Source organism: Telopea speciosissima, chromosome 11 (genome assembly GCF_018873765.1).
Source record: "Telopea speciosissima isolate NSW1024214 ecotype Mountain lineage chromosome 11, Tspe_v1, whole genome shotgun sequence".
Taxonomy (NCBI): Eukaryota; Viridiplantae; Streptophyta; class Magnoliopsida; order Proteales; family Proteaceae; genus Telopea; species Telopea speciosissima.
In genome coordinates this window covers 9761017-9788394 of record NC_057926.1, presented here as the reverse complement: position 1 = coordinate 9788394, position 27378 = coordinate 9761017, and the positions used below count along the sequence as shown (strand labels likewise).

General features: G+C 39.3%; 1 protein-coding gene across 2 annotated transcripts; it reads left to right on the top strand.

Annotated features, from left to right (window-relative positions):
* LOC122646081 (probable protein phosphatase 2C 60) lies at positions 1 to 27378 on the top strand. 2 transcript variants are annotated; one of them, XM_043839556.1, is made up of 11 exons: positions 1 to 321; positions 643 to 774; positions 3028 to 3091; positions 10448 to 10556; positions 10894 to 11047; positions 12328 to 12453; positions 16997 to 17120; positions 17265 to 17341; positions 18012 to 18064; positions 26594 to 26648; positions 26898 to 27378. In XM_043839556.1, the coding sequence occupies exons 2-11, from the start codon at positions 658 to 660 to the stop codon at positions 27123 to 27125; spliced, it is 1107 nt and encodes a 368-aa protein (XP_043695491.1). In that variant the 5' UTR covers positions 1 to 321; positions 643 to 657; the 3' UTR covers positions 27126 to 27378. The 2 variants fall into 2 exon arrangements, with proteins under 2 accessions (XP_043695491.1, XP_043695492.1); XM_043839557.1 differs by lacking the exons at positions 1 to 321; positions 643 to 774; positions 3028 to 3091 and adding an exon at positions 9872 to 10078.

The following is a 27378-nucleotide window of genomic DNA, read 5'->3' as shown; positions in this document are numbered from 1 at the left end:
AAACCAGACAAGGACAGTAAATTGATCAGAAGTCATCGAAAAGATCAACTGTTTCTCATTCTCTATCTTTCTCTATGCTTTGATTTCATCGCTTATTGCTCATCCTTCTTTGGCTCTTCAGTTCTTCCTCTGAGAGTGTGTGATGAATCTGGTTCTGGGTTCCTCTGTTTGTCAGTTTCTCATGCTCTTCTTACCATAGAAGAAGAAATCATTTCTTGGTTTGTTAGAATTGAGGAAAGAAACCCATTTTCGATTCGACCTACTTCCCGTTTCTCTCAGTAGGGTCTGGTTGGAGCGGTGCTTGGACACCCAACCTGGCACGTGAGTATATCACTAACCCTAAAAGCTTCCGTTTCTTCTTCATCTTATTCTTCTTTGCTGCGATTGAATTTGTTGGTATTTAGTTATTATGTCACAGGATAGTTTCTTTTGGGGACTTTTGAATTTGGATCGGTTTTGGGGGTCTTTGCTTACTTCGAAGTTAGTTATTCTACGTCGTTGTGAATTTAATTTGGTGAGATGAGTGCTTTGTCACTAATCATGTGATCCGAGAGGATGATTTTGTTGTGGGGAGAGTCCTTTGTTTAAATTTCAAGTTGTGTCTTTAGATAACTTATAATTGATTTCTTTAAATTGATGCAGCATTGATAGATAGAAATGGGTATATATCTAAGCACCCCTAAAACTGAGAAGTTCTCTGACGATGGTGAGAATGACAGACTTGGGTATGGTTTATCCTCCATGCAAGGGTGGCGTGCAACCATGGAAGATGCTGTGAGTACTCAGTAAAACCTACATCTTTGTTAGTTGGATCATTTCTTGATTGCTTCTTGTATTTTTTAACAATTCAATTTCCAAAACAATGTTTTAGAATATAGCCTTTATCTGTTAGTGTGATTTCTTTTGTACTTTTAAGTAGGTCCTCTTGTTAAAAGAAACCTGTTTGAACAGATAAATTCTTTCTTTTTTCCTGGAGTTAGGGAGCCCTTTTAGGGATGCCTTTTGAGAAGTTCATGTTCATCCAAATAAATTGGTCTTTTGACATAACTATCAATGTCATAAAAATTATCAGTACCATGGGATTGGATTGTCAATGTTTTATATGTTCTTTATTAATCTTGCATGTACAAAAATCCCCAACTACACAACTCTTTATACTATCCTAAGGTTGAAAAGTGGTTGTGGAATATCATATGCATTTGAGTAAGACTCATTGTATTCTTGATCATATTGTCATGCATTGTTTTTTCTTGATATTATAAGAGAAACCAGAGCTATAGTTTCACTGTTAAGTGAGGATATGACATACAACAACTTATGTCTATGGCAGTCCATGATATTGAGGTTTTAAACAGGGGACATATTATGCTTGACAGGTGTTTCTGTTTGTCTGAAATGATGCCAAAAGAATAGGATCCTCCATTAGAATGACTATATTTGTAGTAGATGCAACATTTATTCTTGTTACAAAAGTTCTGGTTCTGTTTTTTCTTTTCCTGGAAAAATATACAAATGCTTCTGAGTGGTTTTTTAACATTGTAAGATCAATAGTTTCTAGCATTTGGTTAAGCAAGATATGGGTTTTTATTATAATTTAAGTTTGACATTAAATTCTGTAGTTCAAAAGACAGAGAACGACACCCCTAACCATTTGCACTGAACTTAGTAGCCAAAAAAGAGTTATTTTTTGAGCTAAAATTTTGCAATCCTTTTTATTCACCATCCATAAGTGGTTTGTGAGGATGAAACTTCTGTTTGAAATACTTTGATTAAATGATATTTTTGCACCAGCTTCTCCATACTTCTTCCTGTACCAGCATATCCATGATTTTTTAGTGGTGAGGATTCTTCCATGTTCTGTGTTCACTATATTTGAAGTTCAATTCATCATTATTTTAATCTCATCATGATGCAAATTCGTCACCGAATGGGCTTATTTTATAATGAATAAGTCTAGGGTTGGGTTCTATGCATGTTGGGCCTTTGGTCCATTAGGTTTTTAATGTAATAGGCCACTTTTATGGGCCTAAAACACAAGCAATAAGATTGCAAACGGGATTGCTATTATAAGGACTTAGTTTATTTTTAAGTTGTTTTGAGTTAGTTCAATTGAACTGGTTTTATATGGTTTAATTTAAGTTGCAAGTAATTGTTATTAAGTGTTTTAGTTGGGCTGGATTAGGATTCTATAAGTCCAACCCTGTTTTGAGTCTGTTTCCCTTATTATTTCCCTTTCCTAGTCAATTTAGATTACCTTATTAGTTAAGGATTTAGTTAGGCCTTTCCTTTTTAGTGTAGGAATCTAATTTTGAATCTTTTATCTAAATTTGTAAAGGAGGCCAACATGGTACACGAATTTAGTAAAGAAAATTGCAAGCTTTTGCTTGCTTCTTCATGCTTGATGATCGCTTGTGTTTCATCAAGGAGCCCCTTGTGTTTCATCAAGGAGCCCCTTGTGTGTGATGAAGGTTTAGATTGGTACTTGATCTAGTTGAACTACCTTGTGGTGTGAAGCATGGGTGTTTAATTTCTGTTGTTCTTATTATTCTCATTTTCTTCATCCATTAACAAGTAAGTATCTGCTATCTTCCTCCAAGTAGAACCTTTGTTTCTTTTCAACTGTTGACCTAATATTCCATACCCTCATCCATGAACTTGATTGAATTTCAGCGAAGTCTGACCTGCCGATTTCAAATTATTAGAGTTTTCCTATTCTATCCCTACCCCATACTGTTTTAAGCATCATCGAGTTAGTTTTCATGATCTACATGTTATGTGTTTCTGAACCTATATACAGAATCGAGTATCAAATTCATTCCTAATATCTGAATTCAGTTTTGAATTTGGAAATTACCATTATACCCCTATCGGTTACTGTTTGTTTGCTTCATTGATATATTGATTTCAAAATATGTGTTCAGTCATTATTTTACATCATTGACTGAACTTTTATCTGCATCGTATTGTTTGCCTCTTTATTTTTTTCATACATTGTCATTGGCCATGCTTATGTGTTTTATTCTATAGCATGCAGCATATCCAGATCTCGACACTTCCACATCGTTCTTTGGTGTTTATGATGGTCATGGAGGTAAGGATTATTCTTTGTATTTTATGCTTCTCTTTTTCATTGTTTATACTCCTTTTAATAAGGAAAACAGCATGCTCCATACAGAAAAAAAATGTTCACATTGGTGTGATTGTTTCAATTCTACACAATCTAATGAGATCTACTAGTTAATGTAAACCTTGAAACCCTAATTCCCCAAATCAAAATCTAGGGTTAATTAGGTTGCGAAAAGGCCCAGGTATAAAGGTGTATAATTTAGCAACTTGGGGCTGTCTGAGTAAGTTTTAGACGGAGCAGTAACCAATGAAGGCACATGATGAGATGTATAGGCTTAATAGGATATATTAGAGAACAAATCCAGAAATTAGGCATACAATTATGAAGGAAAAAATAATAGCAGACAATCAGAATAGGAATATAAGAGGAGATCAGAAAAGACAGGTCTGTAATTGAATATGTATATTCCAGAATAGAGAAGATAGTATGGATTCAGAAGAGAAGATGAATACATAAACTACTAGATACCAAGGAATTAAAAAAATACCATCCATTATTAGATACCAACGAGCAAAATTGGATGGATTATATTTCGTAGGAAGAGGGTGGGCCTTGGTGCAACGGTGAGGTTGCTCCATTGTGACCAAGTGGTCATGGGTTCAAGTCTGGAAACAGCCTCTCTGCGAAAGCAGTTGTAAGGCTGGGTACATTATGACCCTCCTAGACCCCGCAGTGGCGGGAGCCTCGTGCACTGGGTACGCCCTCTTCTTTATATTTAGTCTTTGGCTTCCAGAGTGTGTCATATCTATTCAGCCAATCCAATGCTACTGCATCACAATTACTCTCACAAACTAGAGAATGAATACTTATTGTAATGCTTAAATTACCTTGAGTTGTCTATATATTATATAAAATTTTAAACTAGCTACATGTGTTGACAAGTACAATACAGTGACTGAGCCCATGAGTGGAATTATTTCCGTTAGAATTCAAAATATTACTTACTGAAATACTAAAGCAATCAAGCTGTGATGCAGTTGCATTAGACTATGGTCATGTATGGAGGCTAAGGTTCAAGGTTTTAATTTCAAGCCTGGTTTCGAGTATGCTCAAAATCGAAATATTTCGCGAAACTGTAAAATTTCGGTCGAAACCTGGCTGGTTTCAAGTCCCAAATGGCCAAATTAGTCCCCAAAAGTTCTAGGAAACCCTATTTTAGGCCCCTTTAAACATAGTGGAACCCCTTATATTGTAAAAAAAACACATAGAAAATGGTAGTTTTGCTTTGGACACTAGGTTGGTAGCATATGTGTTACGTTGTATGATGTTGTATACAAAAAATTTAGTACTAGAACACACTTAATTCAATTAAAACAATTAAAATATGCTTTAATGAATATTCATAACATTAGAAACCATTTCATAATTGTAGAAAACCTAGGACCTGTAACCAGAAACCTTAGAGAGAGAAGAGAAGAGAGAAAAGAGAGAATGAGAGAATAATTGCATATATTAATTGATAGGTAAGCCCCTCTATTTATAATAGAGGAGAAAGTTACAAGAGACTAAAATAGGCAATGTGGGACTAAAACCCACATAGCCGACTTACACTTAATAACATAAAAAATAAACTAACCCCAAAGGGACCAGAATACCCCCACAGTATTCTGGATTACATATTCCAACTCTCCCCCTCAAGCTGGATTGTACAAATAAGAGAAGAAGGAAAATCCAGCTTGAACTAAATAAACAAAGAACTCCATAATGATGCTAACACTCCCCCCAAGTTGGCGTATACAAGGTACTAATGCCCAACTTGAACAAAATGGGAAAAACTAAGTTGCAGCTGAATCCAGCTTGACATATGAATGCAACTCCCAAATAAACCTTTAAGAACTTGAAAAAATAGATCTTCAAAACTTGGACAGACATGATCAGCAAACTGGGACTGGAATGTCTTCCAAAAAGGCAACTTTCAACGATCTTCAATAGCTATCCAGTGATGAATCTCCGATTGTCATAGTGACATAGAATCTTGAAGTGAAATAACTAGAGTAGCAAGCAGCGACAACAAACTGAATCAGGCAGCGGAAAAAAACTGTATCAACCCAACTGAAAGTCCTCAAATAGGCAACAACCAAATATATTCAATACTCTTCAATACTTCAATCTCCCCCTTACGGCAAACTCAACCCAATAACGAAGGATATCCAATGGCAATGGTAGGGAAAATTGATCTTCTATGTTTTGCACCAATTTTCCTGTAAGTTCTGCGTTCTGCAATGTTTGTAGGTGTATTGTACATAATCCTCCCCTCACGTGTAGTACACGTGGACATAATAGAGATGATGTAAGAGATAGGGCAAAAACATAATATTCTAGAATTTTCCAAGAGGTGCTAAGGGTAATTAAAAAGGAAGGAATGGCAAAATTGTAATTTACCAGAAGTTTCCAAAGTGTTATGGGTAAATACCAAAGGTATGGGATATGAAGGGAATTAGAATTATTGAAAGGGAATGGTGTTGGAAAAAAGGATGGCATGACTGTAATTTGGTGGAAATCCACTTTTAAATACAATCCAAGCCAAAGGGTAAACTGGTAATAAACCAGAATTTTCAAGGGTCAATTGGGTAGTTTAATAGGAGAATGTATTAAAAAGTAATGGCAGTTCCGTAAATAACCAGAATTTTGCAAGGGGCCCTTGGTAAATAAGAAAGTAATGGGTCATGTAGGGAATTAGATTTATAGATGGGGGACATACTTGGAAGGAGCAAACTCTAAATGGCAAGTTGTAAATAGACATGAAAAGAAAAGGTAATAATTAAGGTAGGGTAATAGAAGCATTAAATACCAAATAGGTTAATAGGGGAGAATGAACCGTGAGTATGGAGAAGCCCATCGTCTTCAACCTCAAGGCTCCAAACAGCAACGGAAACCAGGGAAGAAGAGGAACCAGCGGCAGCTCTTTGGTTTCAAACCAGCCGAAAACGATGGCAGTAACACAGAGATCAGAACTAGAGAACCACATCTCATGGCATTGAAACCCATGATGACTGAGTGGAGAGATCCTTCTACTGAAACAAAGGATCGATAGTTCTGAGAAGAAGCATCGGAAAATAAATCATGGGTACCAGACCCAATCACTGGTTACTACTGCCCAGAGAATGGTGAGAGCGAAGTCGACAACCAAGGCGATAACCAAGGACTAGCAGCACTTCTCCAACCACCAGTGTGAATCAGCCGGAAACCACCAAGGCACATAGCAGAAAATCTACACTGTAAGAATTGATGTATGTTCTTCAAAAAAAAACATATCTGAAACCTGGAAGACAAAATCGAGTTTGGAAATCCCTGCAACTGAATCTGGCAGTAGGGTAGAAGTTTAGATATGATCTGTAGAATGATGACCAGAATCGATCTCCACAAACTGAAGAAAAAAAAAACTTTGAATCTGAACACCCATAATCAGCAACTTGAGATGATCTGCAGAAGTCGATCTTCATATTGGCTGGCCAGTAGATAGATAAGTCTACAAATCAGAAACAGATCTGCAATAAACAGATCTTGTGTCTTCAATGAAAAAAATCCAGATTGAATCTGGAAAAAAAGAAAGAATTGATGCAGGCTTTTAATCTCCTCAAAAGGGAAGAATCGATCTTCAAAACAGGGAGCACATGTAGCAAATCGAATCAACAACTCAGTATATGAAACCCTAGTTCTTCTTCTTCTATGAACTAGGGTTTCTTTCTTCAAACCAAAAAACCCTAAACGACTCTCAAAACAGCTATTACGGAGATAATCAGGTACTGATTACAACAGCTCTGATACCATGTAGAAAACCTAGGACCTGTAACCAGTAACCTTAGAGAGAGAAGAGAAGAGAGAAAAGAGAGAATGAGAGAATAATTGCATATATTAATTGATAGGTAAGCCCCTCTATTTATAATAGAGGAGAAAGTTACAAGAGACTAAAATAGGCAATGTGGGACTAAAACCCACATAGCCGACTTACACTTAATAACATAAAAAATAAACTAACCCCAAAGGGACCAGAATACCCCCACAATATTCTGGATTACATATTCCAACTATAAATATCAAATGTTATTCATGGTTCATTACAAGATAGGGAAGGGATTTGGCCAAAAATCACAAAAACTGAAATTTTCTAGGAAGTTTTCCTCTTTGGAGTCTAAACTAGTGAAACGATGTTGAAACTCGAAACGTGGTCAAAATTTCTTCAAAACGTGAAATTTCGGTCAAAACATTGCAATTCTTCAGTATCGCAGGCTGCTTCATTTCGAAATCCTGCAAAACTGAAATATTTCAGTCGGTTTTGCTAAATTTCGTCGAAACCTTGTTCTATGATGGAGGCCTAGGGCTCAAGCTTGGGAGGCCCACAAGATGCTGGTGGCTGTACAATGGTTTGAAATCGAGTTTTGAGTAGTTATATTATAGGTTAGGCCCCTTCTATTTTCTTGGGTTTCATTGTAATGGGCCTAATTTGTAAACACATTTAGTGGGGTGAAGTTAGTACACAGGATTATTAGTTATGTGTTTGAGTAGATTAGGATGCGTACTAAATATTGAGTTCTATATTCAGTCTATTTACTTTACTCACTGTGGGAGAGTGATTAGGAGTCCTTATATATATATACACACCTCCCATCCGTTAGACATGATTTGAATAATAGAATTGAATTTATTTCAAGAGTTTTTGAGCTATTGAGCTCTGCAAATGGGACTGGTATTTCAGGTCTGTCTGGTTGTTTTTTTTCTTCTCTTCTTCTGAATTCTACTACAAATCAGATGCTATCTCTTGTATCCCCTCTTCTACTTCTTCTTTCCCTGATTTCTTATCTTCACTCTCTTCCTTTTTAGTTTTCACATTGATCTCATATTACTGGTTGAATTTCCAGCTTCTGAATTCAGATCTATCATTCTGAGTTCTGTTTGAACTTCTTTCATCAATTTCTGCACTCTGATCGCTAGATTCTGGCTGATTAAAATTTTCCTGTCATTACCTCTATTCTGTCCAAATATTCTGTTTATCGATCCTAGACTGTTAGCAGTTTTTGGGCTCTACATTCTTTCTAGAACCTTGAACTGCATTAAGTTGATGCAAGAGTATGCTTGGTATGATTTGTTATTTATTTAATTTTTCCATTATTTATATATAGCTTTGAATCCACCTTGATAGTATCTGAGGAGATTTGTTCATGTTAATTTTGATGTGGAAAGGTTTGCTGATTAGATGACCTCACTCAACAATGCTTCAGAATAGACTAGATTGTATGTTTGTCACATCAAAGTATCCACTGGCTGATGCAGGTTCATCATAGATATTGACTTATTTCTTTAGAAATAGGCCTAGGGTTGGGTTATATACATGTTGGGCCTTTGTTCCCAAGGGTTTTCTATGTATTAGGCCACTTTAATGAGCCTAAACTAGGGTTACATAGGTTGCATACGGGATTAGCCCAATACTTAGTATATTTTTATGTTTTCTAATTGAACCGGTTCAAATTGGTTGCATCCAATTGGTTCAATTTAAGTGATCATGTGACTTGGTTGAGTGGTCATGTGATGTGAGTTGGGCTGGATTAGGACTCTATGAGTCCAGTTATGTTTTTAGTCTATTTCCTTTAGTATTTTAGTTTCCTAGTCAATTTAAATTACCTAATAGGTTAGGGATAGGATTAGGCCATTCCTTTTTAGTGTCTAAGTCTATTTTTGAGTCTTCTATATAAGTTTGTAAGGGAGGCCAGCATTGTACACGAATTTGATTAATGAAAAAAGCTTTTGCTTGTTGGCTGCCATTGTTGCTGCTCCTGTGCTCCTTGTGAGTGTGCATCCTTATGGTTCTATCAAGGTGGAAAGGGACTGGTGGAATCCGGTTGACTCCTTACGCCGTGACGGCTGGGAGGATCTTCTTCAAATTCGAAGGTGGCTTTATCCTTCACAACTGTCGAAGCTTGCTGCCAGTGGAATCTCCAGTAAGTTTGACGCCAAAATTCTTCTTCTAATCCTCTAATCCTTTCCCCCAATTGATCCCCTTTATTTTTGGTTTGAATCCCATAAACCCTAACTTCATTAAAGCCCAAAACCTGCAACTCAATTCTGTCCAGAATTGCAGAATTTCAAAACTCATCCAAACCCTAACCTTTTTATACCATATTGACCCCCTAGACCTGCCCATTAATACCCTATAAACCCCATTCCCAAATTCCCATCATAAACCCTAATTTTGCCTTAAAACAGCCCCTAATCAGCCCCAAACAGCAGGCTTGACCAGACCTTGCTTTTATCTGGCTTCTAGTAGGATTATCTCCTATTCTAGGACTACATTACTGGCTTTCAAGGAATGGAATATTACCAAGCACCCTCCACTATTTCGGATAGTATTTATGGTTGCGGGTGGCATTCTTTCTCCCATAGATTACAAAGCCTATTCGAGCCATCTAAATGGACATCCTTCTCAAAATCCTACCACTTTCACCCTATCCTATCCCTATCAACCATCCTGTTTCTAGTACCCTAGTGCTAATGTTTCTTTTCACTTTGCTACACTCTGGTGCACTTTCTCCTAATAACCTAGCAGCTGCTATTCTGGGATACTTTGTGTTTCTTTTGACTCTTTGAGGATGAATCATTGTAGAATTAGTTCTACATTATTTTTTCTTTGATTCACAGTTTAGATATTGGTGATATTTATGAAAACAATGTGGTCTCTGTCCTAGCGCTGGTATCTGCTGATCCATATCTCTAGTGATTTTACTTGTAAAGTGCTCTCAATGTCACTATATTTTTGGAACATAATGGAGGCCAAAGATGACCTTAAGCTGGGAGGGTGAGGAAGTACATGAATGCTTGTGAGTTATCAACAGATATTGACTTGAACTGAGTGAAATGATGGAACGTGAATTTAGCTGACACGTATTAGTTGGAATAAGCCTTACAGAATTGCTGGTATACTGAACCCTGAACAGCCTTGTGTCATTATCTGTATGGATATATCGTTTTGGCCTCCCATAGTGACACTGCCAACTGAACCATCCTCATCCTCGGCCGAAGGAACCTTAAGTATTATTACGTATTACGAGCCCAGGGTCTAGATCTCTACCCGAGGACATGTTCCGTTTACTGGCCGAAATAGCTCAATTGCTGAGTGAAAGTCAAAAGTTACAGGACCGTGGGGACTTAGCCGAGCAGCAGTAGCAGGAAATTTTACTACAAAATTTGATGTCTAATTGATTCTTTAAAACATGGTAGGATGAAACTGTTCTAGCCTTAATTGTGTTTCTCACAAGTGTACACTTCTTAATGAAGTAGTGATATTCAGCTGGACTCTATTAGTTCTTATAGTCTATTGATATGCAGGTAAAGTAGTTGCTAAATTCTGTGCAAAGTACCTTCACCAACAGGTTCTCAAGAATGAAGCATATTCAGCAGGGGATTTGTGTACTTCTGTGCAGAAAGCTTTTTTCAGGTTTTTTTCCCTTTACTCTGGTTTCCCCCCTCACCTCCCCCACCCCCCCCCCAAAAAAAAAAAAAAAAAGAAAAGAAAAAAAGAAAAATAAAGAAAGAAAAAGAAGAAAAAGTGGTGTTCTGCTATTACCAAGATGTAGCAGGGCTGCTTTCCCCTCTCTCTCTCTCTCGTGTGTGTGTGTGAATCATAGCTAGAGAGTAATCTAGATCAAACATGCATCGCAGGACAAAATAGTAGCCAAAAGAGATACATGAGAACTAAATACTGATTTCAAATATTTGCTTCTGCCGTTAACTCAGGACATTTCTTCAACTTTGTTTCTCTTCTTTTTCTGTAGAATGGATGAGATGATGCGTGGACAAAGAGGTTGGAGAGAGTTAGCTGTACTGGGAGACAAGATGAACAAGTTTACTGGCATGATAGAAGGGTTGATATGGTCTCCAAGGAGTGGGGAACCTAATAACCAACTTGATGATTGGGCTTTTGAGGAGGTACTTGTAATGGAAGAAACTGCTTTAATAATACATTGAATCTACTCTAGAATCAAACTATTTCTCTATGGTTTAAACTGGACACTTTAGTGTTATTTGCACTTATGGTTATTGGATGTTCTGGATCTGTCTTCTGTGCAGTTGTACCTTTTGAAGGATGAGTTATAGATTTCAAATGCACTTTTACCAATCTTTTAAACCTTCCCCCTCTCCCCCCGCCCCCCCCCCCCGCTGGCAAACAAAAATAAATAAACTGGAGCTCATCTCCTGTGATTGGAGTATTCTAACTGACCCAAACTCTTGAATGATAAATAAATGAAAACCCCAAACTGAAAAGAAGACTTCCTCCCTACGCAAACCATGTTTGGGTATCCTAAAGAGACCAAATAACTCAAAACTAAATCCAAATCAGATCTGGAATTTATATTATTCATTCGTCTTTACAAGTAATAACATAATGCTAAATTTTAAAAATAGTGCTGTTAAACTATCCCCAGAGTCCCAGATCCGCAGTGACGGGAGCCTCGTGCACTGTGTAAGCCCTTTAGTGCTGCTAAAGTATCCCACGATTTGGATGGCCAGGTTTTTAGATAAGATAAATGAAGCTGAACTCTGAGCTGGCCTGATTCATTTAATCTGGACACTGGTGATAACCCAATTAGTCAGGTCTGATTTGAACCAAACCAACCGAGGTCCTGCATTAGTAGCCTCTCTTTTATTTTTCTGTTGGTGAATAGAATATCCTCTTTTCTGTTACTGTTTGCAAGGGTATGAACTTCATGTTGTGTATGCATTAACATGTAACATTGACTTGGCATTTTTTTGCTTTTCCAAAGTTTTCCAAGCCCACCTCCTGGTTGTCATCACTCTATCACTAACTTTTCCACTAAGTGATTGCTTAGGGACCTTAGTGTACAATCTGGGCTGTTTCCATCTCGACTGTGGATGTTAGCACCCAAAAAGTCTGTTTGTAGGCCTGTATTTCTTTCCATTCATTCCACAGAGTAGCAGTTTTTCTTATATGCATTGTTTTGTATGCTTCATCCTCTAAAATTGTTCTATGGCAATGCTGTATGCTTCATATTAGACTGTTTTTTGACATATCCTCCTTTTGTCTTGTGACCTACTGTGGTCAGGCATGTGCAATTTTCTGTGTAATCAAAATTTTCTTGTTGGCTTGAAGATGCCATTCAAGCTGGGGGTGCTTTGATATGTGTCTATTATTCTTATTTCCTCTTAGCATTTGGAAATCAATGGTCATTTCTTTACATTGAAATTAGGGGCCCCACTCTGATTTCTCTGGACCAACATCTGGAAGCACGGCTTGTGTTGCAATTATCCGAAACAATCAACTTATTGTTGCAAATGCGGGTGATTCTCGGTGTGTAATCTCTAGGAAGGGGCAGGTAACTTCTTTTTCTGAATGTTACTGTGTTCTAAATATCCAAACTGCAGGTTGTGTTCTTTTTCTGCCCCATACATTTTGAATTGATATAAGTACTTCTGTTTTGTATGGGAAAATAATATAAGGGAAAAACATATTTGCATGGCCCTGTTTTGACAGCCTTATCTAGTAGACCAAATGCATGTGACACATCCATTGGTTTTCAAATTTTATGAACATGTTATTCACATCATCAAATTTGGAAACTTTCAGCTCAATTTGAATCTCCCTATTGGAGATATGATGGTGTGGAAGTTTGTAAAAACTCAACTTTGAATGCTTTGGGGCAGTTTCAGTTCGATCGTTGAATACACAATCATAAAAATTCTAATGTGGTAGACATTCCATAAAGATGAGATCTGAAACTTGACATTTGGCTAATCCAAGGGGGGGCCTTGCTATCCAATGGTCGATTTGACCCAAATGTTCACTCCACGTGGCTTAATAAAAACTGGACTGTGTAGAGAAGCCTCTTTAATTGACCATGCAGGCAACATTGGTCCATAATATTAAAACGTGTAATATCAAGCAATTTTAAAAATTTCAATCAGTAGCTGGAATTCCCTGCCATTTAATGTATTTTATTTTTTATCTGAATGTTGAACCACTGCTTTCACTTCCTCTGGATGGTTAAGATAGGCTCATGGATCAACAAAGATGCCACCTGCCAATGAAATTGTTTTAGTTTATAGCAGGTCACAATATGCAGTATACCTTATGGTCCTAAATGTTTGGCCTTTCTGTAAATGATCCGAACAAAACACGTGCAATGATTTTAAGGTATTCACATTGAGGTAACCCAACTAAGGCTCTCTTTAGTATAGTTTATGTTTCTATTTATCTGACCTATTTTTATTTATGCAGGCATTTGGTATGGTTTATGGTCCTTATTTCTCACGAATATAAATCAAATTTAACAAAAATTCATAAACAGCTTGAGACCTATTTGTGAATAATTGTCACAAATCATTTATTTCTATTTGTGTGCTAGTTGTTAATCAGCACATGCATAGCTTAAATTGAAGGGTAATTTGGTCATTCACTTGATTCTTAAAAGAAATGGTTGGAAACCATTGCAACCACCGCCAGGACACCCTTATCATTGCTGCACACGGCATCTCTCCGTTGCCCCTGTAGCTCTCTGGCTCTTCCTGCCTTTCCCATTCTCCCCCTGAATTCCCCAACCTCCTTTGCTAGTCCCCCACCCATCTTTCCCACCCCTGCCTTCCCTGCCCCTCCCCAAACTTCCCAATCCCCTCTGCTACTCCCCCTCCCATCTGACCCACCCCTCCCCAAATCCTTCATCAACCACCACCCATCCCCATCTCCTGCAGCCCCCCTCTCTTCCCCTCCCCTCCCTCCCTCTCTCCCTTCCTCATTGGCCCAACCCCCCTTCTGAACCCCCTCCCACACTCGCACAGTATTCCCTCCTCTGCCACGCCTACCCCTTGCGCCCTCCCCTCCCTTCTTCCCTGACGGCTCGAGTGCCCGACCCTCTTCTGCAACCCCCTCCTGTACTCTCACATTCTCACTCTCCCCTCCCCACCTCCCGTGGCCCCTTCTCTTCTCCTCCCTTCCTGCCTGATCCCCCTTCTGCAACCCCCTTCCCACTTCCTGTGGTCCCCCTTCTTCCCCAACCTCCCCTCCCTCCGCTACAATATCACCACCCTCATCTTGGTAATGCACATCTCACTGCACCCCCCCTTCCAAAACGACTCCTCCCCTCCCCTCGATATCATCCCCTCTCTCTACTACAGAATCAGCAAGAAAACCCACCATGCAACTGTACCTTGTGGTCTCTCTCTCTCTCTCATTCTTTTCTTAAAATAAGAAATACCGAACTTATTTTTCACTGTCCAAATTATTATGCCCATTGCTACCAAAGGACTTCTATTTATGACTCACAAATTATTATTATAAATGATTTTTATAAATATGACAAACATAAACTATACAAAGAGAGCCTAAATAAGCCTTGAGGTTTGATTCATTCACTGTCAGCGGTTGCTTCTGCCTTTTTTTTGGTTTTGATAGGAAAGCCCCCAAGGAGAGTTGAACTCATAACCTCTTAATTGTGAGGTATTGGTACTCGCCAACTGAGCTAAACCCTTGGTTGTGCTTCTGCCGTTTTTTAGCTTAGGTATACACTTCTTTATCGAGGTCTGAGGCTCTGTTGGGGCTTAAGCCTCAGCTTATTACAAAAATAACAGTGGCAAGTAATTTACATTCTCTGTTTTTCTCTTTTTTACTTGGAGGTTCTTATCACAGTGGAGTGCCTAGCGCACTTGGTAGCTTGTGGTGCATAAAAGCCCATTGCTACCAAGAGGTATTGGGTTCAAGCCTCCTGGTTGACATCTTTCCTCCCCCTTACCTAACCAAAAAAACAAAAAAGATATATACAGAGGCTATATGGGAGGAATTCTCATAATAGGGTTTCTTCTTAAAATGGTACCTGCCTCACCATTCTCTATTCTTAATTTAATAGTGGCAAGTCGCTTTTTGTTTCCTGCCTTATGTCATGGTGATTGGATCATTGCAAATGGCTCCACCTTTTCTTGTGCATTTGAGCTGAGTTGTATGCTTGTTTTTTCCCCCTTCCCCTTCCAATCTTTTGTTTATTTTATTTGTTTTTTGCCCCTTCGATGCAGATTCATCACGAAATACGGCTTGTTTGCGTAGGAATAAGTCTAGGGTTGGGTTATATACATGTTGGACCTTTGATCCCATGGGTTTTCTATGTAATAGGACATTTTTATGGGCCTAAAATATGGGTAATTAGGTTGCATACGGGATTCCTTAGTTTTATTTTTATGTAATTAGTGGTCATGTGACTTGGTTAAGTGGTCATGTGACAACTAAAGTGGTCTTGTGACTATTTAAGTGGGGTTGGATTAGGACTCTAAAAGTCCAGCCATATTTTGTAGGGATGTAAACGGATCGGATTCGGCTCGGATAGTGCTATATCTGCAGCCGCATCCGATTAGCTATCGGATGGATTCGGATAGTGCTAAACGGATACGGACACGGATACGGATCGGATATTTTATCCGTTTACATGTAAATATAGCTTTTCGGATAGCAATAGCTTATCCGTATCCGCATCCGTTTAGCTTTCGGACGGATTCGGATAGTGCTAAACGGATACGGACACGGATTTGGAAACGGATTTCGGCTATTCATTTACACCCCTAATATTTTGAGTTTATTTTCTTTGTTATTTCACTTTCCTAGTCAGTGTAGGTTACCTAATAGATTAAGGATTGGATTAGGACTTTCTTTTTTAATATAGGACTCTATTTTTGAGTCTTTTATATAAGGTTGTAAGGGGGACAAATATTGAACACGAATTTTGATACTAATGAAAAGCTTTTTGCTGCTCTTCTTCTCCGTTGAAGGTTTTAGTCTTGTGTTTTATCAAGGCTTGTGGGATTTGTGTTTGATCCAACGACATCTTGCGGTGTGAAGCCCTGGTGGATCGTTTGAAGGAATCGGTGTTTGATTCAATTGACACCTTGCGGTGGGAAGTCCGGGTGGTTTTTTTGAAGCTCTACATTCAAGTTTTAGTTAAAGATTCAATTTTTATTCAAGATCTACAATCAAACAAGCTGCTACCAAGAAAATTTTGCAACAGCAGTGAGTTTGAATCATCCCCGTCCCCTACAATTCTAATCCTCTCACAGCCAAAACCCTAAGATTCCCCCTTTTGTTTTCAATTTCCCAATACCTAAATTATGCCCAGACCAAACCAGGCAGCAAAATCCCTTCTTTTTTTGGATCGAACTCTCTTCTCACTATAGGAAAACTTGATCCAAGTTGCTCCCTCATGTGACCATCATAAACCCTAAAATCCCATATTTTCCTCTTTTCAAAAACCCAAAATCCTAACCCTAACCTTGCTGCCGATTCTAATTAAAAGGTCTAGACTTCTTAAAACTTAACGTAACCTTCACCAATAGACTCCCCTACATCAGCTTGACCTAACCCTACCATCAAACCCCAAGTCCCATCAAACACTAACCCTAATTTCACAATTTTCACCTATTTTGACCTAACCGAACTACTAGTTCAAGCAGATTCTGGTTATTGGCTTCTAGTTGAACCCCTACCAATCTAGAACTACATTACTCTTCCTTCAAACCATTTATGTAAATTATTGGGAATGGAAGTGCAACTCACTTCATTGAGTATTTCCACAACATATTATCTTTGAAGTGATGGCTATGATGACAAGGGGCATGGAACAGTGTCAAACATATAGGATTTGACTTTTATTCTGAACATTTGATTTTTCGGTCTAAATATTATGGTCTATCAATAATAGTTTGGCTACTTTGCTCATGACTCATTGAATTGGGAATTACAGATCATTAACTCCACTATTCAGAGCTTTTTCATTTTGTGTTTTATGCCTCACCCCACCAAGCACAGTTGCCTCAACCCTGGCATTAGCCTTTACGAACATTGACCGTATTTACTCAGCATTTGATGTGGCATTTCTTATGCAGGCATACAATTTATCAAGAGATCATAAACCTGACCTTGAGGTTGAGAAGGAAAGGATCTTAAAAGCTGGTGGTTTTATTCATGCAGGCAGAGTCAATGGAAGTTTGAACTTAGCAAGAGCTATTGGTAATAAGAAGTGTGACAATATATTTGTAATTACTCTCCTGTTTTTTGGTTTCCTTTAAAATGGAAGACAACGGCTTGTTATGCATTTTGTGTTAAAATGTTGTTTGTCTGCCTGTCTAAAACCTAGGATTCTATTGATTGCAGGAGATATGGAATTCAAGCAGAACAAATATTTGCCTGCTGAAAAGCAAGTTGTCACTGCCAATCCAGACATAAATACTGTAAGTACCTTTGCCCCCTTCGCTTGATGGATTTTGAGATCAGAATCCATTGGATACAGCAAAGGATGACTCAAATCAAAATAAATTAAATAGAGTTTTTGGTTATGCATAGTGTATGCCATACTTGAAAACTTCCAGCTATAAGTAATTTTCATTCTTCAAAAGGATGTGATAATTTAATATCCGACTGTCTTTAGGAAATAATTCACTTGTGTCTTGTTCTTTTTTGTTAGGAAAATCCAAGATTCTTATGCTTGAATTTTTATCAACTGAGAACTTGTTTTATAGAAAATAGTATGAGGAATGAGGACTTTAATTTTTCGCAATCAAAACTCAGAACGAAGAAGAGCTTGTCATTTCCATACCATCTTTGCAGTGTAGGATAGGATTCCAGTTTCAACCGAACTGGGTCCAGATTGGATGGGGCCGATATAATTTGTTATGAGGCCAAGATTTTGTATTGTGGATCACCTGATCTAAGCTGGCTGGGATTAGGATCAGGTGGTTCCAATGCATGATTCATTCACAATCCCTTGATCATGGACTGCAGGGTCAATTTTTTTGTGTGATTAGGCTGCAATTTCCTTTACTGGAAACCTTTCTGTTTATTGAAGTATTTTTGTTTCAACTGCGTCATTTTATATATCTATATTTTATTTTCTACAATTAGGTTGAGCTTTGCGATGATGATGATTTTATCGTGCTTGCATGTGATGGCATTTGGTAAGTTGCTTATCTCTTTTATTATTTTTCTTTATAGTAAGAGTAGTTCCTTATTAATTATCTTGGAATTTGTTGGACATTTTGTCCGAAATTTCGATGGTTTATTCTTGGTTTTGACATGGTTGAAATGAAACTACCAACTGATGCAGAATCTGGGTCACAAAATCCTATCTAGGTTCACTATGGGCCCACCCAATCATTAGATAGCTAACTCAAGAATTGAGTGGCAAATTATCTCAAGTTAAAGGGTAAGTGGCATGGTTGTAATCAACCAAACAGGGGAGAGTCACTTGATAGACTAAGGCAAGGACACAAGGGGAAATAGTATTTGTTAAATAAGGTTAAACTTGGAAGTGAATCAAAAAGAAGGGTAGGGAGTAATAAGGGTGAGGGAAGGGTAATTTTGAAACTAAAAGAGTAAAACAAAAAAGGAAAAAGAATCGTGGGGAAGCAAAGAAGTGGTTATCGTCTTCAACCTGATATTCCCAAGTTGATATTGAGAGGGGAGCTGAATCAGGGTCACAAAAATTCCTCTGAAAATATTCGTAACACACCTTGCAATACCCCCTTACTATTCCCAACACTGATGGCACGACACTCAACACAACCTTGTTGATAATTGCACTGACAACACTGTCTCACTTCGGACACACACATGGAGTTGCAATACCCCTAATGTAGACCTGGGGTTCGGAAACCCTATTTGGATTTGTTGTAGTATGGGTTCAGGGGTAGAATAGTCATAAGGGTATTTCTTTCCTTGTACTCATTCCAGAATGTTCTTCTCTTTATTATAAATAAAGATGGCTGTAGTCACTCTGACTCAAGCCAGTATTCACAGAATTCAACATGGTATCAGAGCCAAAAATATTCCGGGGATATTTTTTCCTTTTTTTCTTTTTTTCTCTCTTCTTCTTCTTCGTGATTCTGCCCTAAGGACAGCCTCCACCGTCGGCCCCTCCACCACCTCCGCCAGTCCCTCCATCATCTCCTGCGACCTCCGGCAGCCACAGCAGGCCACCCCACCACCTTCCACCACTTCTCCCAAGCCCGCAGGCCTCTCGCCTCCTCCCTTTCTCGCGAGAGGTCCCCCTCCTTTTGCCGTAATTTTTTCCCCACCCTTGGTGGTGAGTTGACTCCCATCGAGGGTTCCTTTTTTCCCCTCCATTTGTTCTGATTTTTTTTGGGGGCTTTGTTTATTGGTTTCTACGATTTTTTCCAGTCACCATGCTTGATGTTTCGGAGATCACGTCTGCTTCCTCTGGTTCTGATGGATCATCCCAACGTGACTTTATTCCGTTTCCGGTGAATCCCATCAAACTAAATAGCAGCAATTACCTTTTGTGGTCTTGTTCCTGCTTGTTCGCTATTGGATCCAGTGGTCTCTTTGGCTATATCACGGGTACTCAAGTCAGGCCTATCGAGGTTGGTTCTGCAGTGGATCAATGGATGAACTTCAATTTTTTGGTCACGTCATATCTTGTCAATTCAATGGAGCATGATATTGCCGGGCGCTCTCTCCTTGATTCGGCTGCGAAAATTTGGAAAACATCAAAGGACACTTATTCTTAGGTTGGGAATGCTGCCCAATGTTACAAGCTTTGTTAGTAGATTCACTCTACCAGGCAATTGGAGTTGCCCCTGTCTTAGTATTACAATACCATATGTACTATGTGGCAGTAGTTGGACTTTCTGGGCACCTTCACTGCTACCTGTGATGTTGATGCCATGGCCTTCCGTAAGTTGGAGGATGGCTTACGTGTTTTCGCTTTTTTGGCCGGCCTCAATATTGAGTTTGATCAGATCCGTGCCAATATTTTTAACCGAGACCCACTTCCATCTTTGGAGCAAGCCTATGCGATTCTATCGGCTGAGGACAGTAGGCGTACAGCCATAGTTCATCCTGTTACTCAGGAACAATCGACTCTTATCTCTGGTTCGCAGTCTTCCCGAGGAAATTCTACCAGGTTTGCTATTACTGATCGGACATCTGGTGATCGCCTTCCCATTAAATGCGATCATTGTAGGAAGGAGTGACGTACTAAAGACCGTTGTTGGAAGCTTTATGGTTGCCCGGCAGAGACTCGCGGGCGTGGGAGGGGTGGATCCAATTGGCCTAGTAACACCCGTGCTCATCAGGCAACTTCTGATGACCAGCCTAATCAATCTCTTTCCCAAGTTGCGGCTGAATTGCAAAATCTTAGGGATATGATGAATCGATTGGACACATCTTCTTCGGCATTAGCTCCTTCCATGGCTGCCTTGGCTTTGTCTCTGCCTACCAACCCAAATTTTTCTTCTTCCACAGGTATTTCATTTGGTGGGAGCTGCACCTCGGTCATGTCCGATTCTTGGGTAATTGACTCAGGGGCAACTGACCATATGACAGGTTCTTCATCTGTTTTTTCCAAGTATTTTCCTCTTTTTGGTCATAACAAGGTTCGTGTTGCTGGTGGGTCTCTTTCTCCTATCTCAGGGAAGGGATCTGTCCAGTGCACTTCCTCTCTTAGCCTATCCTCGGTCTTACATGTTCCAAAGTTTGCAACTAATTTGCTTTCCATTAGTAGCCTAACTAAGGATTTAAACTGCAAAGTTTTTCCAACCTATTGTTTGTTTCAGGATTTGGCAATGGACAGTATGATTGCATGTCGTAAAGTGGTTGGTGGTCTGTACGTGCTTGATAGATCCCGGGCAGCTTTGACATCACAGCCGACATCGTCTAATTTTGATTTTGCACTTTTTGAGTTGAATAATTGGCATCGTTGATTGGGCCATCCTCCTATAGGAGTTTTATCTACTTTATTTCCTAGTTTAGTGAAACAGTGTAATAAATATAATTTTTCTTGTGACGATTGCACTTTGGCAAAACAAACTAGAAGTATTTTTCCTATTTTTGATAATCAAAGCAATGTGTCTTTTGGTTTGATACATTCTGATGTGTGGGGCCCTGCCCGATGTATTTCTACTTCTGGATTTAGATGGTTTGTCACTTTCATTGACTATTTTAGCCAGGCAATTTGGGTGTATTTGATGCATAGTAAAAGTGACGTCTTCACTTGTTTCACTCTATTCCATAAGATGGTCTAGACCCACTTCGATGCCAAGGTGAAGATTTTACGCTCAGATAATGGAAAAGAGTATATGGATAGTGCCTTCCGCTCCTATTTGGACAGCCATGGAATCATACACCATACCTCTTGTGTTGACATTCTTGCTTAAAATAGAGTGGCTGAACGCAAGAACAAACATCTCTTGGAGGTTGCTCGTTCCTTATGTTTACTATTGCTGTTCCTCCCCACTTCTGGGGTGATGCTGTTCTTACAGCCACCTATCTTATCAATTGGCTTCCTCTCGAGTCTTAGGTGGCCGCTGTCCCATGGACATATTGGTTGGAAAATCGACTTTTGTTGTTCCTCCAAAGGTCTTTGGCTGTGTTGTGTTTGCCAGGAATCACCATGTACACGGCAAGTTTGATCCCAAAGGACTGCGGTGCATTTTTCTGGGTTACTCAGCTACCCAGAAAGGGTATAGATGCTATCATCCTCCTACACGAAAGGTATTTGCCACTATGGATGTCGTCTTCCGGGAGTTTGAGGCTTACTTTAAACAGCCGGTACCTCTGCAGGGGGAGATTCTATGTTGTGAAGAGGTCCCGCTCCTCTAGACATTGAGATACTTATTGTAGAGGATGTCTCTGTTGAACGAGAAGATGGAGTTACAAGTCAGGAACAGGAAGTGGGACAGATTGAGCAACATCAACAGGTGCAAGGAGAGAATAAAGTACAGACTTACACTTGGGGAACTGATTTTTCTTTGGATGGCCCTTGGTACGAAGAGACCACCACCACCGACCCTAAACAATCGGCATCTGTTCCTAGTCATATTTCTGGTAAGTCACCTCCTAATCCTAGTCTTGATTTACCCATTACTATTCGGAAACCAAAAAGGAGTTGTACACAACATCCTATTTCCAACTATGTGTCATACAACTCTCTAACTCCTGTTTTCCATGCTTTCGTATCTTCTTTATCCTTTGTTTCCATCCCTAACAATTGGCAGGAAGCAATAGCTGAACAGAAATGGAAGGATGCGATGAATGAAGACATGCTTGCCCTTGAGAAGAATCAGACCTGGGATTTGGTAAATCCTCCACTAGGAAAGAAACTAGTTGGTTGTAAATGGGTCTTTGTTGTGAAGCACAAGGCTGATGGCTCAGTGGAAAGATACAAAGCAAGACTCGTAGCCAAAGGGTTTTCCCAAACCCAAGGAATTGACTATCAAGAGACATTTGCTCTTGTAGCAAAAATGAATACTGTACGGGTTATCATCTCTTGTGCTATAAATCGAGGATGGGAACTCCAACAACTTGATGTGAAGAATGCATTCCTACATGGAGATTTGGAAGAAGATGTTTATATGGAGATACCTCCTGGCTTCACCTCTTCAGAGACTCAAGGAAAGGTATGTAAGTTGAAGAAGGCTCTTTATGGTCTGAAGCAGTCACCGAGGGCTTGGTTTGGCTGATTCCATAAGGCTATGGTTGCTTATGGGTATAAGCAGAGCAATGCTGACCATAGATTGTTTGTTAAAAGGATAGGACAAGAAGTGACCATTTTGATTGTTTATGTTGATGACATAGTGATCACAGGTAGTGATGCACATGAAATCCAGAAGCTGAAGACATATTTGGGCACCGAATTTGAAGTCAAAGATTGAGGGAGATCGAGATATTTTCTAGGGATTGAGGTTGCCTATTCAGTTAAGGGCATATCTCTTTCCCAAAGAAAATATACCCTAGATCTATTGAGTGAAACAAGGATGCTTGGGTGTAAACCAGCAGACACCCCTCTTGAGCCCAACACACATTTGAAGAGCAAGGAAGGTGACCCAGTGGACAAGGGTAGCTATCAGAGGTTAGTTGGCCGATAGATATACCTCTCACATACTCGACCAGACATCACATTTGCTGTAAGTGTTGTCAGTGAATACATGCATGATCCTCACTCTTCTCATTTGGAAGCAGCATATAGAATACTCCGTTACCTCAAGTCCTCTCCTGGAAAGGGAGTCTTGTATTATTCACATAGCCATCTCCGGATAGAAGCATGCACTGATGCAGATTGGGCTGGCAGTCCTGATGATAGGAAGTCCACATCCGGATATTGCACATTTGTTGGAGGGAACCTAACTACTGGGAGAAGCAAAAAACAAGTTGTTGTAGCTCGATCTAGTGCTGGAGCTGAATTTCGAGTTATGACACAGGGTATTTGTGAACTTCTCTGGCTCAAGGGGCTTCTTCAAGACTTGGGGATGAATGCTGATCGTCCAATGCGGCTCTACTGTGACAGCAAGTCAGCAATCAACATTGCTCACAACCCGGCCCAACATGATCGTACCAAACATGTTGAGATTGACCAGCATTTCATCAAAGAGAAATTGGAATAGGGAACAGTTTGTATTCTGTTTATCTAGTCTAGTGAACAGCTGGCTGATATCCTTACCAAAGGGACCAGCAATAAGTTATTTTTTCCTATTGGTAGCAAGTTGGGCATGTTTGATATGTATGCACCAACTTGAGGGGGAGTGTTGTAATATGGGTTTAGGGGTAGAATAGTCATAAGGGTATTTCTGTCCTTGTACTCATTCCAGAATGTTCTTCTCTTTATTATAAATAAAGATGGCTGTAGTCACTCTGACTCAAGCCAGTATTCATGGAATTCAACAGGATTGCTTGAGAGCCCACTCAAGTGTTAGATAAATCAATTTGCAAGCACTAGGGGCAAATCAGTGAATAACTGGAGGTATTATAAGGACAATGGCAGAATGGTAAATAATGTAAAGTTGTGAAGGAGTGGCAGAGTTGGAAATTATCAGAATTCTAAAACAGAAGCAAAGGCATCACACGTTAATGAAGATGACTTATAAGTGAAAGGGTAATCTTGGAAGGACAGTTGAATAAGGATAAAAGGGACTTACGGTTAGAGAGGAGGGCAATATAGGAAAAAGGAATTAAAGGAGATTAATAATAATGGAACCTAATTAAATCGTGAAGGAGGAGAACTCATCTTCAACATTTGGCAAACAGCACCAGGCGGAGCAGGGCTTCACTATTCTTGTGAGATCTCTCTCATCTGGAGGTCTTTCGTTCTGAAATTTTGAGAGTAGCCACCACACCCCAGGGCCTCTCAATAGCACAAGCAACCAGTTGGAATAAAGTAGCAGAAGAGGAACCGAGGAGGCCTGAAACCAGATCTGGCGTTAAAACAGGGAAGCGGGTCCTTACTTCGATTTGATCCTTAAACAGAGGTTGATTTGAGTGATGAAACCCCTGGATTAGGATCGCCTATGTGGGTACTGCCCTCAATTAGGATCTCAGGGCAAAACCAAAGAGCAGCAAGGAGTTCAATCATTCCTTTCTCAGTACAGTAATGCAAACAGCAACTGGGTAAAAGAAGAGGAAGAAGAAGAAGAAGAAATATCAGGAGAGAGGAGAAGAGGGGGAGAGAGGGGAAGAGGGAGAAGGTCTTACAACCTGAACTATCGTACCATTTTGGTAACAAATAGAAAACAAAATTTCATTAATTCCAATCTGATTATTGTTTGGTTATACTGATATTTAAAAGAAAAACAATTAAAGACTCCGAATTAAACTCTAAAACTGAAATTAACCTCATCTCTAATGGACTCATAACTTAAAAAAATCTTAGATAGACTCTACCACTAAATAACCTATTAAAACTGAAACAGAAAATTACATGGTAAACTCATTCATAAAACCCTATTAAATAAATAAATTCAATGCCCTGCTGAACCTAAAGACCCAGTTGGACCTGGTTCATCTTCACATGGATACCCAAATGGGTTTGGGTCGGTCCAAGGCAGTGCACCTGCATCAACCCCCTTGCTATTCCCAACACTGATGGCACGACACTCAACACAACCTTGTTGATAATTGCACTGACAACATTGTCTCACTTCCGACGCGCACATACATAGAGATCAGCAAACACAAATATTGATTGATGGTCCCAACACACCTTGCAATACCCCCTTGCTATTTTTCTTTTAGATCCAGATAATATAAACGAATTGGTGAAGCCAACAACCAGAAGATCAATTTGAAGGTTCTCAATTGCTCTTGGCATTGGGTTTCAAGTTCTTCTCCCCTTGTACTTTTTCTACCCGTTTTTTTATAGACAAAAATAAGGGACTTGGTTTAATGCTGATCCCTTTGCTGGACAAACTACCTCTTTTCTTTTCCACTAGTTACTTGAAGTGGTGGCATGGCCAATCCAGATTGCACAAATTATGGGGGAAGGAGACAATTGGCCAAGTGCATTTCATCCTTTTCTATATGCTGGATTCTCCACCATGAACCATGTCTATTGAGAGTTGAGTTCTTCAAATAAAGAATCCAAAAATTTTTATATTTTAACAACTCAGCCTTACCCCAACTAAATGGGGTCGGCTACACGGATCCTTGCGAAGACAAAAAGTTAAAACAAAGTAAAAGAAAAGAAACACAACATCACAATAAGAAGTCATATTAAACAAACTAACTTGTTTCGGCTACACGGTTCCTTGCCCTCCAATTAGCTCTATTCGATGTCATATTAGAAACAGGACCTAAACTATGCATGTCTTTCCTCACCACTTCTCCTAGGGTCATTTTAGGCCCTAGCTCTTTTAGTACCTTTAATCTGAATCAAGTCAGTCCTCCGAACTGGGGCATCTGAAGCCCTACGTAGAACATGGCTATGCCACCTCAAATGACTTTCTCGTAGCTTAAAATATAAAATTTTTATATTTTAAGATTTATTAAATTCAAAAGACCAGATTGTAGGGGGACTATTATTGCATTGGGAACCTGCAACCATGCATAAGGTGATCTGTGAACAAGCTGAACCCTTTGGGGGCAGATAAGGTCTTGCTTGTATGTTAGCCTATCGAGGCCACCCAAACTTCTTTGTGCTTCCTGTTAAAAAGATAACTTGCCCAAAGAACTGATTTCAGAATGTTGATGGAATTTTGTTTGTTTTATTAGATTATTTGGAAAGAATTAAAGAATTTTCTGAATTTTATGAGATTTGCTTCCATTTTTCTCACAGAACATGGTCAGTAGCTCCTTCAGATTGAGAGGATTTGGAGCCATATGAATCCTATACAACAGAGGGTGGGCCTTGGTGCAATGGTAAAGGTTGCTCCATTGTGACCAAGTGGTCATGGGTTTGAGTCTGGAAACAGCCTCTCTGCGAACGCAGGGGTAAGGCTGCGTACGTTATGACCCTCCCTAGACCCCGTAGTGGCGGGAGCCTTGTGCACTGGGTACGCCCTTTTTTATGAACCCTATACAACAGGCCCTAGAACAACTAAAGCATATTGTCTCATGTTCTCATGATGTTTGCTTTTGCATTTCTTGATTATTTTCAATTTCCTGTAGGCCCTGAATAGATAAAAATCGTTTACACATCTGGGATTTGGATCTCAGCTTTTCAAATTTGTTATTGATTTAGAGGTTCTTGTTGCCAGGGATTGCATGTCGAGCCAGCAACTAGTGGATTTTGTGCATGAACAGCTGAAGATTGTGAGTGATCTAGACCGCTTTGATCTTAAGTAACTACTTTGGTCAATTTGGTACTCATGTATATCCCATTCCCACCAATGTGTTTGTTTGAGTTGCGAGACACTTCTTGAATGTACAACTGTTACGGTTAGCTTAATTGTAGCTGTGGAGATTTGTTCAAAAGTGTGATTTTGTACATGAATTGGTCACTTTCAAAGTGAGGCCTAATATATGCTTATTTCTGACATCAAGCATGATAAAATTTTGTAGGAAAGCAAGCTTTCAGTGGTTTGCGAAAGAGTAATGGACAGGTGCTTAGCACCATCAACAGTTGGTGGTGAGGGATGTGATAACATGACCATGATCCTGGTGCAGTTCAAGAAACCGTGTGTGTCCATAGCACCCATAGAGGGAGAGTCATTGCCATCTGATCCTGCAGAAGCCAATCCAAATCAAGCTGAGACTGATTCAAAACCTGCAGATAATGACGCAAATTAAAGATACTTGTAGTCATTTGATGGTTGGATCCTATTTTCAGTTGACAGGAGCTCCGATTGATTGGGATTCTCTTTTGACTTGTAAGACTTGGATTCTCACAATATATCTGTAGATGTAGATGTTTTAGCATAAACTGAGTAAAGAATAGATTAGCAAGGTTTTGAGTGTGTATTTGTGGTTGTCTATGATTTGTGTAGCTCAACTACAGTAGGTCTGTTGGAATAAAAAGTGTACAGATGCTTCTAACCATCAA

Bases quoted from the DNA above. Each gene is read 5' to 3' on its own strand.
- LOC122646081 (XM_043839556.1), top strand. From the start codon at position 658: ATGGGTATATATCTAAGCACCCCTAAAACTGAGAAGTTCTCTGACGAT. The intron at 10,557-10,893 runs GTTTTTTTCCCT...CTTTTTCTGTAG, and splicing joins GTGCAGAAAGCTTTTTTCAG to AATGGATGAGATGATGCGTG. The intron at 11,048-12,327 runs GTACTTGTAATG...CATTGAAATTAG, and splicing joins ATGATTGGGCTTTTGAGGAG to GGGCCCCACTCTGATTTCTC.